Source organism: Zootoca vivipara, chromosome 12, assembly GCF_965207765.1.
Source record: "Zootoca vivipara chromosome 12, rZooViv2.hap1.1, whole genome shotgun sequence".
In the NCBI taxonomy this organism is placed as follows: Eukaryota; Metazoa; Chordata; class Lepidosauria; order Squamata; family Lacertidae; genus Zootoca; species Zootoca vivipara.
Window position 1 is genome coordinate 41,909,729 of NC_142595.1, and position 12,741 is coordinate 41,922,469.

General features: G+C 39.4%; 2 protein-coding genes across 2 annotated transcripts; both read left to right on the forward strand.

The window, feature by feature from the left end:
* The first annotated feature begins 141 nt into the window (after nt 1–141).
* LOC118095626 (olfactory receptor 4N2-like) lies at nt 142–6,362 on the forward strand. The gene is made up of 3 exons (XM_088654754.1): nt 142–1,056; nt 3,818–3,943; nt 6,351–6,362. Exons 1-3 carry the CDS (start codon nt 142–144, stop codon nt 6,360–6,362), a joined length of 1,053 nt encoding a protein of 350 aa, XP_088510880.1.
* A 3,241-nt stretch (nt 6,363–9,603) lies between these two features.
* On the forward strand, nt 9,604–10,527 carry LOC148684028 (olfactory receptor 4N2-like). The gene has a single exon (XM_088655117.1). The coding sequence runs from the start codon at nt 9,604–9,606 to the stop codon at nt 10,525–10,527; it is 924 nt and encodes a 307-aa protein (XP_088511243.1).
* Nucleotides 10,528–12,741: the final 2,214 nt, after the last annotated feature.

Below are 12,741 nucleotides of genomic sequence, written 5' to 3' on the forward strand. Positions count from 1 at the left end.
TGAGCTACTTTGATCTACTTCTGGCCAGCCTACCAAATGGTTCCATTTATAACAAGGTGTATAAAAAGGAGCAGAGGTGTTGCCATCATTTATTGTTTAACATTTCAAATATAATTGTTTTGCAGGACTACATTTTCAAGGATGGAAAATGGGAATCACACTGTAGTGAAAGAGTTTGTTATCCAGGGGTTGTCACAGCTCTGGCAGATGCAGCTATTCCTTTGTGTTCTTCTCCTGCTCTTCTACATCATCATCCTACCTGCAAACTTTGTCATCATTCTGACAATCTGTAAGGACCCCCATCTGGGATCCCCCATGTTTTTCTTCTTAGCCAACCTGGCCTTCTTGGACATCTGCTACAGCTGTGTCACTCCACCAAAGCTCATGGCTAACATATTCTCTGGCCGCAGAACTATATCATATCTGGGATGTATCACTCAGATTTTTTTCATTCATTTTCTTGGTGCAGCTGAGATGTTCCTTCTCATTGCCATGGCCATTGACCGGTATGTGGCCATCTGCCAGCCACTGCGCTATGGTACTATGGTGACCCAAGTAGTCTGCTGGGGTATGCTGGTATGTTCATGGGTTGGAGGGTTCCTGCACTCCATAATCCAGGTCATTCTCATCATCCCTCTCCCATTCTGTGGTCCCAATGAGCTCGACAACTTCTTCTGTGATATCACCCAGATCATTAAGCTGGCTTGCACCAGCACTTACATATTAGAATTTTTCATGTTTGTTAGCAGTGGCCTGGTAAGTACTGCATGTTTCATCCTCCTCCTCATCTCTTATGGGGCCCTGCTAATAAAGGTGAGAACAAGTTCAAGCCATGGAAAGAACAAAGCCTCGTCTACGTGCATCACCCACATCATAATCGCCTGCATCATGTTTGGTCCAGCCATCTACATCTACTGCCGTCCCTTCCAGGATTATCCCTTTGACAAGGTGGTGGCCTTTTTCCACACTGTGGTCTTCCCTCTGATGAACCCCATGATCTACACACTGAGGAACAAGGAGATAAAAGTTGCTATGTGGAGACTGATGAAGAAATATAAAAAATAGTGATTTCACAATCAGTCCCTCTTCCCAAGATTCATCGGGTATTGGGCTAGACAGTGTAAAAAAAGCAAGGGAAAGAATTGCAGGAGGTAAAAAATTATAGACCAATCTCATTATTAAATTGTGTTTATAAATTATTTTCAAATATCTTAGCAAATAGAATGAAAGGTATAATGTTAGAGATAATACCTCAAGATCGATCAGGATTAATTCCAGGGAGACAGCTGAAAAATAATATAAGAAATATAAGAGACATAATTGAATATTTAGAGGTAAGAAATGAAAAACAGGCAGCCATGATGCTTATTGATGCAGAAAAAGTGTTTGATAATGTTTCGTGGGCCTTCATGTTGAAAGTCTTGGAAGAGAATAATTTTGGAAAATCTTTTAAAAGGGGAATATTCAGAGCAGAACACAAGATCAATAATATTACTATGAAAGAATGTAAAATAATGAAGGGAACAAGACAAGGATATCTGCTGTCACCACTATTGTTTATTTTAGTATTAGACGTGCTGGTGAGGAATATAAGGGCAGATACGAGAGCTCCGTGGAGCGATCGAGAGCCAGCGGAGTGGAGTCGCGGGAGCCATTTTTGGGTTTCATCTTACCTCCTTGAAGTGAAGCTCCGAGTCCTCAGCCTGCAAGTGGCGGATTCTTCCAAGAAAATAAAAGACTTGTACAAAGTAAGTCAAATCTCAATTCGGACCTTAAAAAATTTAAATTTGAAGATAGGAAGAGATTTTAAAGCAACGGAAGCCGATCTCTTCCAAATGGTAAATCGGGAGGCGTATTAAATATTCCTGAGCTGAAAAGGGAAAAAGTTCTTTTTTAGATTGTGGACCCGAGAGAAAGAAAGACTTTTCCAAACCTTCCTAGCCCCCGGTGTCAATACCCCTTGAGGTTCAGCAGCAATAAGGGGAAGGACGTTTTGACAGCTGTCAAATGCTGTCAAACTGCTATAGGATTAAAAAAATTGATTTTATTGCTGTGGACTGTAAAAACTGATTGAAGAGGATTTAGAAGTAATTTAAGTGGAATTTAAATCTGAAATCTAATGAAGTCTAAGACAAAGGATAAGATCAGCCAAGATGGAGCCGACAACGTGGTAGAGAGGAATTTTCCAGCATTCTTTGGCCCTTATCTCTGGCCTGCCTGTGGTTAAGTTAACTATGAAAACAAGGTTTTCTCAAGCCTTCCAGGAGGCTGTGTTGAACTATCTACAAACATGGGAAGATATTTACAAGGAACGGCAATGCCTAAATCCAACAGAAATGGTGAATGAGGTGCAAGATCAAGATTTAGAGGACAATTTTGATGCTGAGACTGTGTGTGAGAAGCAACAATTTGAGGATAACTTTGAGACTGATTTGGACTCAAAAAAACATGTGTTGGATGATGAAAAACAAAAATTTGAACAAAGAGATGAGGCCGACAAGGAGAAGCAAAGTGAAGAGAAGATTGATGAAAATGGAAATCCTGGAAAGACTGAAATGTGGAGTGGTGTTAGTGAAGGGAGGGATAGGCAGGAAGAGGGGCGTGCAAAGGTCTGGAAGTGGATGTGGGAAAGGACTGGTGTGGGGTGAAAATTTTAGTTTAAGGTTTTTTTTTTCTGTGTTGATGAATAACGGTGTCTGAATCTTGGCCTGCTAAATGGTATGCTGATCCAATGGGGGGAAGGGACATTGGGAGGGGGGGGAAAAGAGATTTTTTTTTAAAAAAAAGTTTAGGGTTAATAGTTTTCTGGAGGGGTAAAAGAATGGCCTGGGAAACATGTTAAAGTTTGTTTTTAATGTTCTTGGTGACTAGAGATGGGTCTGGGTAGAGAACTGCCTGTCTCCCTCTCTCTACTCTTGGCATCCAGTGACAGGGGGTGTATGGAGGGGGGAGGGAGGGGTGGAAGGAAACCCAGACTCAAAAATGGAACCTTTTGACTGCTGAACCCCTCGGGTCACCCTAGTGGCAGGAGGGGACTCGGAGGGGGGCAGCATGAAGAAGGAGGAGGATTGAGTTAATATAATAAGAATTAGATTTTGAATTAGATTAGGAAACTCGCCAAAATTAATTGAAGAAGCTAGGAATTCCAGGAGGAAGAGAATCGTGGAAGCCACAATGTTTTTGTTTTTTGTTTTTTTCTTCTTTTCTTCTTTTTTCTTCTTCTTTTTTTAAATTTTTTTATGCCCTTTTTTTTCTTTTTTTTCTTTTCTTTTTTTGTTGTTGAATTATAATGAAGAATTAGCTGGGGGATAAGCCAAACCCCAGAGCTCCTCCGCCTCTGTCCTCTCAGTGGCAGGGGGGGGGATGAGGGGGGAGGAAGGAGGGGGGAGGTTAAACCCAGCCTAAAAATGGACCCCTTTGTTTCTCAATGCCCATGGGTATCACTGGTGGCAGAAGTGGTCTTGTGGGTGGAGGGAAAATGAAGGGACAGAATTTATGGTATATGTTGTGTATGTGTTGTCTTTATAAAATCAATAAAATATTATATATATAAAAAAGGAATATAAGGGCAGATGAAACAATTAGAGGAATCAAAGTAGGCAATAAAACCTACAATTTGAAAGCATTTGCGGATGATTTGGTAATCATGGTGGAAGAACCAATGAATTCTTTAGTGAAAGTATTAGGAAAAATACATCACTTTGGCCAAGTGTCAGGTTTTAAACTGAATAAAAGTAAAACCAAACTAATAGAGCAAAATAAACAAGAGATACAAGAGAGGATAGGAATAAATATTCATTAAAAAGTGAAATATTTGGGGATATGGCTAACAACAAAGAATAGTAATATATTTAAAGATAACTATGAAAAAACATGGAAAGAAATAAAAAGAAATTTGGAGATTTGGGGAAGAATGAATATGTCACTGTTAGGAAGGATATCGGTAATTAAAATGAATGTGCTGCCAAAAATGCTATTTTTATTTCAATCAATTCTGGTGATTAGAAATGTTAATTGCTTCAAAGAATGGCAGAAAGACATTTCAAGATTCATCTGGAGAGGGAAGAAGCCAAGAATAAAGTATAAATGATTAGCAGACAATAAAGATAGAGGAGGCTTCTCTCTACCAGATTTTAAATTATATTATGAAGCTTCTTGCATTTGCTGGATCTGGGATTAGACAACATTTTTTTAAAAATATGGATCTATTGGATTTAGGACATGATAATAGATTTGGCTGTCATACGTATTTATGGTATCAAATGACAAAAATACATAAACATTTTCATAATCATATAATAAGAAAGGCGATTTTTAAAGTTTTTGGAGAAATATATGGATTTGTTAGAACAAAAAGCATCTTGGTGGCTTTCCCCATTGGAAGCAATATTGGTTAAAAAGTTAAATATGGAAACCAATTGGGTAACATATAGAGTTGTTTATTGAAATGGATAACCTCGGTCTTACCTAAAATTCGATTCTTGTTCCAAATGCTACCAATTATAGGGAAAAAAGAAATATTTGAAATGTGGAAAAGAAATTTAAGCAAGAATACAATATAGATTGTTGACGGATATAAAAGAGAGAGGAGGATGGGGAGTTCCAGATCTCAAATCATATTATGCCTCGGCATGTCTTTGTTGGATTAAAGATTGGATGGTGTTAGAAAATAAGAAACTATTGGATTTAGAAGGCTTCAGAAATATTGCAGGGTGGCACACATATCTCTTACAAGATCAGAAAAAAGAATACAAAGAATTTACAGGCCATGTAATTAAAAAACCTTTATTCAAAGTATGGGAGGACTATAAGAACCTATTAGAACCTAAAATACCATGGTGGGCCTCCCCGCTAGAAATGACTGCATTGAGAAGCCAACCAAAAGGAGGGAAATGGTTGACATATCAAGTGTTATTAATAAAAGAAGAAAATCAATTTATATTAAAACCATACCACCAAATTCAAAATCACTGTGCAAGCTGGTTCCAATATTATCAATTAAAGAGTGTGTTCAAAAAAACATAAAGAGATTGGGTTTATAGAAAATAAATCAAAATTGCAAGAATTATTAATAGATAATATAAATAAACCATTATCAAAGTTATATAAATATTTATTGCAATGGGAGTTGAAAGACGAGGAGGTAAAGAGCACAATGATAAATTGGGCGCAAGATATAGGAAGACCGATATATAGAACACAATGGGATAAATTGTGGATAGAAAGCATGAGATTTACAGCCTGCATGGTGATTAAAGAAAATATGATGAAGCTTATCTATAAATGGCATCTAACACCAGAGATATTGACCAAAATCTATAAATCCAAATCTAATAATTGCTGGAAGTGCCGTGAAAAAGTGGGAAGCTATTACCACTGTTGGTGGCAATGTATAAAAATACATGAGTTCTGGAACAAAGTATATGAAAAAAACAAAAAAGATGCTGAAAATCACATTTGGTAAAAGACCAGAAATATTTTTATTGAGTATATCCCGGAGAATATACCCAAAGATAGAGAAAATATATTCCTATATGTGATTGCGGTGGCCCGACTGCTTATTGTACAGAAATGGAAGGGGAAAGAAGTTCCAACAATACAAGATTGGCATGTTAAATTAGTCGAATTTATGAACCTAGCCAAAATGATGGCTACTATAAGAAATATAGTGAAGTGAAGCTGAGGCTCCAATACTTTGGCCACCTCATGAGAAGAGAAGACTCCCTGGAAAAGACCCTGATGTTGGGAAAGATGGAGGGCACAAGGAGAAGGGGACGACAGAGGATGAGATGGTTGGACAGTGTTCTCGAAGCTACGGACATGAGTTTGACCAAACTGCGGGAGGCAGTGCAAGACAGGAGTGCCTGGCGTGCTATGGTCCATGGGGTCACGAAGAGTCGGACACGACTAAACGACTAAACAACAACAACTATAAGAAATGTTCCCAAACAAAAAAAAAAAATGAGTGGAAATATGTGGAGGATTACTTGAACAAAGAGGGTATTGAAACAAAATTGGTGATCTGCCTAAATTAAGATACACATAAAGTGATGTATTTGAAAGGTTGTGTAAGCCAAAACCCCTTAGGGGGCGTTGTTGTATGAATAAATTAAGAAAAGTGAGCGAATGGAAATTGGTGAAGGAAGTGATACACAAACAATTGGAAGTAGCTTTTAAGTTTTAATCCCCCCTCCTTTTTCTTTCCTTTTTCCTTTGTTTCTTTGTTTATTGCTCTCCTTAATTCTTTTATAATTTGTATATTTTTATGTATATTATATTATTTTATATCTCCTTTTTTGCTTGTTTATGTTTGTAATTTCTTTTTCTGCCTGTTTTTGTTATATTTTAAGGAAGTTAAATAAAGATGGTTTTAATTTAAAAAAGAAATGGATAACCAACTAAAATTGAAAGACTTCCAAGAAGTAAGAAAGAAAGTAACCAATTGGTTACAATATTTCTACTGTAGTTAAATGAAACATTTTAAAATGATAGAAAGAAAGGATTTACCTACCTATGAAATTTCAAAATTGCAGAGAGAAATAATAGAAAGGGCACTAAAGTGTTATCAAAAATGTACAATTTGCTGTTGGAATGGGAAACTAAGCATCAAGAGGTCAAATCCATAGTGATAAAGTGGGAAAATCCACTCTACTTCCCTGTGGGGAGGATTTGCGGTGGACCACGTGGCCACCCACTCCTCCCTGGGGGCGGGGGAGAAAGCCCCGTGTCACCCGGAGGTTCCTGGCCACATCATTCGCCAGCCAGCCAATTCGCTCGCTGGGTGGGGCGTCGCCGTGACCCATTTAAACTGAGGCGCAAGCCAGAGAGTTTCCTCTTGGCACACTATACAAATGATAGAATGGGAACGGCTTTGGAAGAGGGATTTGAAATTTATGGCTTGTAAATTACATGAAAATTATCTGAAAATGATGTATAGGTGGTATTTGACACCGGTTAAATTAGAAAAATGTATAAATCAAGAGAAAACAAATGTTGGAAATGTAAAGAATTAGAAGGCACGTTTTATGATATGTGGTAGCAATGTAAAGTCGTTAAAAGGTTTTGGGAAATGATATATAATGAATTGGGGAAAAATACTGAAATTAACCTTTATTAAAACAACAACAACCTGAAGCCTTCTTATTAGGAATTACAGGAATGGACATACCTAGAAAATACAAAAATCTCTTAATGTATGTGACTACATCCACTTGGATAGTGTTAGCTCAGCATTGGAAAGAAGAGTGGCAAATTAAGTTAATGGAATATGTGGAAATGGCTAAATAAACTGGAAATCTCCTAAAGCAACAACAAATTTAGGAATGAATGGAATATGTTTATTGCATATATATCAAAGCAATGAATACAAGTAAATACATCAGCATAATTTTTGAAACACCTGCAATGTAATGGGAGAGTATAAAATTGGATACAGATAGAAAAACAAAATAATACGGACATGCAAAATTAATGGAACCAGGGGAAGGAGTGGAGGGAGTCAAGGAATTCAAGGAATTCCAAATTTGAATTGATATTGGATATGTAAATATTTTTTCTTTTTCTTTTCTATTTTTTCTGTTTTTCCTTTAAAAAAATTTTTTGATGTTTATTTTTTGTGAAGTTTGTTACTGTGAAAATTAATAAAAAATAATAATCATAATCATTTAACAAAACTGTTATTAATACCCATAGCCCATAGCCATGGACAGTCATACCTCGGTTTAAGTACGCTTCGGTTTGAGCACTTTCAGTTTAAGTACTGCACGGATGCATCTGGAACGGATTAATCCACTTTCCATTACTTTCAAAGGGAAAGTTCGCTTCAGGTTAAGTATGCTTCAGGTTAAGTACAGACTTCCAGAACCATTGTGTACTTAAACCAAGGTACCACTGTATGCATCATAAAATTAATTCCTGTACAAAAAAGGAGAGCTATTATTTATTATTTTCAGTGTTTAGGTTTTTGTTTTTTAAAAAAAGAGAGACAATTAATCAGGGAAGTGACTAGAAAATGGGATTGTCAAACCACATGCTGATCCTCAATATCTTTGAAGCACCACTGAAATAAAAGAAATTGGCTTTTGCTAACTTTTTTAATGAGGTCCTCTGGGATCAGTGGAAGGTGTTTCTTCTGGGCTCACTATATCCTTGGATGCACTTCTTCCATAAGCAATATAAATATGAGGATGAGGAAGATTTCTTCTGCCGGAAGGGCTGTCTGCAAATTGAAGGGCAACAAAGGGTAAATGTTTGCCTCATCTCTGCTCTTTTTTACATTGTCTTTTTGCATGGCTTGAGTTTTCCTCCCTTGCTCCTCTACTGATCATTCAGCTCACTTTGGATAGCAGTTGATGGAAGCCATAGGAGGGGAGAGTGCTGTTGTCCTGCTTGCTGGCATCTGGTGGGCCACACTGAGAAGAAGATGCTGCACTGGCCTGATCCTGCAGGCTCTTCTTATGTGCTTAACTTCCTTGCTAATCACTACTAAGGAAGCAAAGAGAACTTGGAGGAGGGGTCTGGTGGAGGATCAGAATGGGAGGCATAGAAGGAATTTGTATTAAAATGATGCTTGATTTTGATTAGAGCTCTTTTTAAAACAATTATCAAACTGATTTTGAAAAGTGGGGAGTGGAATTTAAGATAGGGAAAATGAGAAACCAAGAAACCAAAAATGACAAATCCTTCTGTCCCTACTCTGTCCCGAGCCCTGCAAGAATGGCAAGCATTACCATTTAGGCAAAGTGATGAAGCTGCCTCAGGTGGCAGATGCTGGGTGGGAAATGTGGAGGACAGAATTGGGTGTGCCATATTGCTTGCACTTTGCCTCCTAAGCTGGTTGTAGTTGATGTGTAGTTGAGGATTCTCTGGTATCAAAGCAAAGTTAAGTTGCCAGTTTTGTCAGCAGCTGTGTGTAGTATTGGGGGAGGGGGGCACCATCTTATTCATCTCTTCAGGCAGCAAAAGGTTTTCATCCAGATCTCACCATTCTATCATGGTCTTGAGAATCTCTGTGGTTGGAGGAACAAAGGTTTAGGGTCCACCACCACCAACAGCAGCAGCAGTACTGGATCTCAGTCTTCTTAGCCTTAGATTTGGGGAATGGGCCATAACTCAGTGGTAATCTGTTTTGCCCTTCCAGGCTCAATCCATTTGGATAAGTCAAGTACATGTGTCAAATGATAGTTGTGTTATGGTTTGCTTATTGGTTCTGAAATTGCAAATGTAATTGATTTGGCTTTAACTGCACACTGAACTGAAATTCTCCACTTCACTCTCAGTGACATCTTCAGATCACAGAGGACTCTATGTGACTCATCTCCTGGGTTTAGTTTTCTGGACATTTTTTAGCCCTCCAGTCCAGATGGACCACCTATCACTGAGACATCTAACCCATACAGTGCTGGTAGGCAATCATCATTTCTCTGTGGAAAAGCCACAGAATCTGAATGTAAGCTTAACTTGTGAGCTACTTTGATCTACTTCTGGCCAGCCTACCAAATGGTTCCATTTATAACAAGGTGTATAAAAAGGAGCAGAGGTATTGCAATCATTTATTGTTAAGCAATCCAAATATAATTGTTTTGCAGGACTACATCTGCAAGGATGGAAAATGGGAATCACACAGTAGTGAAAGAGTTTGTTATCCAGGGATTGTCACAGCTCTGGGAGATGCAGCTATTACTCTGTGTTCTTCTCCTGCTCTTCTACATCATCATCCTACCTGCAAACTTTGTCATCATTCTGACAATCTGTAAGGACCCCCATCTGGGATCCCCCATGTTTTTCTTCTTAGCCAACCTGGCCTTCTTGGACATCTGCTACAGCTGTGTCACTCCACCAAAGCTCATGGCTAACATATTCTCTGGCCGCAGAACTATATCATATCTGGGATGTATCACTCAGATTTTTTTCATTCATTTTCTTGGTGCAGCTGAGATGTTCCTTCTCATTGCCATGGCCATTGACCGGTATGTGGCCATCTGCCAGCCACTGCGCTATGGTACTATGGTGACCCAAGTAGTCTGCTGGGGTATGCTGGCATGTTCATGGGTTGGAGGATTCCTGCACTCCATAATCCAGGTCATTCTCATCATCCCTCTCCCATTCTGTGGCCCCAATGAGCTCGACAACTTCTTCTGTGATGTGAGCCAAATCATAAAGCTGGCTTGCACCAGCACTTACATATTAGAATTTTTCATGTTTGTTAGCAGTGGCCTGGTAAGTGCTGCATGTTTCATCCTCCTCCTCATCTCTTATGGGGCACTGCTAATAAAGGTGAGGACAAGCTCAAGCTGTGAAAAGAACAAAGCCTCATCTACGTGCATCACCCACATCATCATTGCCTGCATCATGTTTGCTCCAGCCATCTACATCAACTGCCATCCCTTCCAGGACTATCCCTTTGACAAGGTGGTGGCCTTTTTCCACACCATGGTCTTCCCTCTGATGAATCCCATGATCTACACACTGAGGAACAAGGAGATAAAAGTTGCTATGTGGAGACTGATGAAGAAATATAAAAATTAGTGATTTTGCAATCAGTCCCTCTTCCCAAGATTCATGGGGCTCAGGGTTTTCATGGATGTGTAGATCTTATGCAAATAGGGTAGACATCATCGCTTTCTGACACTCCAATGAATTTATATTGGAGAACATGGATACTGTTTTGTGTTCCTTGTAGGAACCATGGTATTAACATGACAAAAATCATAAATATCATATATAAATATTGCCAAATAAAAAATGCCCCTCTTTTTTCACCGAGAGAGCAAAACCTTTATTTTAAAAAATAAAAACAATCAATCTCCTTGGGGAATGTAGCAGAGGAGAAAATCCATATCCTGTGTACTGCCCCCAGAAAATCATCATGGTGCCCCCTCCTTACCATACTTTCCTACGCATGTTTATGCAAATATATTTACTTCCCAATAACTGTACTTAGGATTGCAAAATGGGGTTGTCAGCCACAAGCTTCTAATCAACATCCTCGAAGTAGCCTTGAAGTATTGAAAATAAATGAAAAAGAAGTTTGGTTTTTAATAAGGCCCTTGGTAGCCTGTGGATGAGGTGTACCCAAGGGTCTAGCTTATCCTTTGATACACACCTCCCCACCTTCAGCTCTCCCAGGGCCAGAAGTAAGATAGCTAGGGAGGATGAGGAGACCTTCTGCTGCCTCAAGGGCTGTCATACACTTGGTGGCAGCAAGGGGTAAGTGGCAGCTACATCTTCACACTTCAGCCTTCTCTTTCTCCCACTATACATCTTCCTTCCTTCCTTCCTTCCTTCCTTCCTTCCTTCCTTCCTTCCTTCCTTCTGCAAGAAAGCAAGAGGAGCAGCAAGACGAATAGGGTGAGAGAGCTGGTGGCTGTATTCACTCCATAGCCACAAGGGTGGGATGGGCAAGGTTCTTGAATTCTCTCTGCTACCAATAGTGAAGTGGTAGCCATAGCTGCCAAGTTCTCCCTTTTTTTTAAGGGAAATTCCCTTATGCTGAATAGGTTTCCTCGCGAGAAAAGGGAAAACTTGGCAGCTATGGTGGTAGCACACCTGCCTTTCATGCAGAAGGCCACAGATTCAACCTCTGGGTTCTCCAGGTAGGCCTAGGGAAGACTCCTGTCTAAAATCCTGGATAGCAACTGCCAGTCAGTGCAGATAATACCAAGCTAGATAGACCATCTTCTTATGCTCTGCTTCTTCTCCTCATCAAATCAATACTAATTTGTTCATCTATACTGTTTTTCTCTCATTAGGAAACATACACTCATTGTTTTCTATGTTGCAAAAGATAGTCTAAAACTTGCATACATTTTAAAGAGAGAAGAACAATCATGCCTTTTCTCTTGGAGGAATTGGGATTCAAAAATAGAAAGGTAATATTTTGAGGTCCCTCTTCTGGAAAATTCATGTGTTTGCATAATTTCTGCTTCACAGGTCCATAATGTGGGTATCTGGGAGAGAACCTTTATGTATGTGTATCTATTTCCTGTGATTATTCATTCCCATTATTTATACATGGAATGGAATTGCAAGGTTCAGCATATTTGCTTTATTTACAAATATCCAAGCAAAGAATGACAGAAGCAAGCAGGCGCTCCTAAAGCAGGCAATAAATATTCAGAGAACAACTTCTGTGCTCTCTTAACTCCAGTTAGGTGCCAGGGTGCCTTCAGAATGCACCGAGTCCCCTAACATACAGTACCACAGTGGGGAAGAAATGAATTGGCCACAGCCTGGGGAGATAGGAAATACTGCTACCGATGGTGACGGGGAACCAGGAACGAGCAGGGAGGGTTTAGATTCCCAGCACACGGAGGGAGAGGAGGGGGCACAGGGAAGAGAACAGGGGATTTCTCAGACCATGCAAGGGTTAAGCTCTGGATGGAGGAGGTGCCACAGCCTGCCTCTCCTGCACAAGGAGGGCTGAAAGAGTGTGTGTCGAAAAACTTTCCCGCCTTTGCTGCTAGAAAAGGAGTCGGAAATCACTGGAGCCAACTGCCAATAGTGAGGAGAGCGGTGATGGCTAGGTCTCGTACTGCTTTGTGTAAATAGTTGTAAATAAAAGCTATAGAAACGACAAACTGTTGTTGCTGCTACTGCTTCTGCGTGAAGAGAACAACTGCACGTCCCTGACATTAGGCACTATAAGCAGATGATCTCTCTAAACTAACATTTTTGCTCGTTCTCTCTACCTACATCTGCCCCCAGCTGGATATTTCTTATCTCTTCCTGTATCTAATTCAA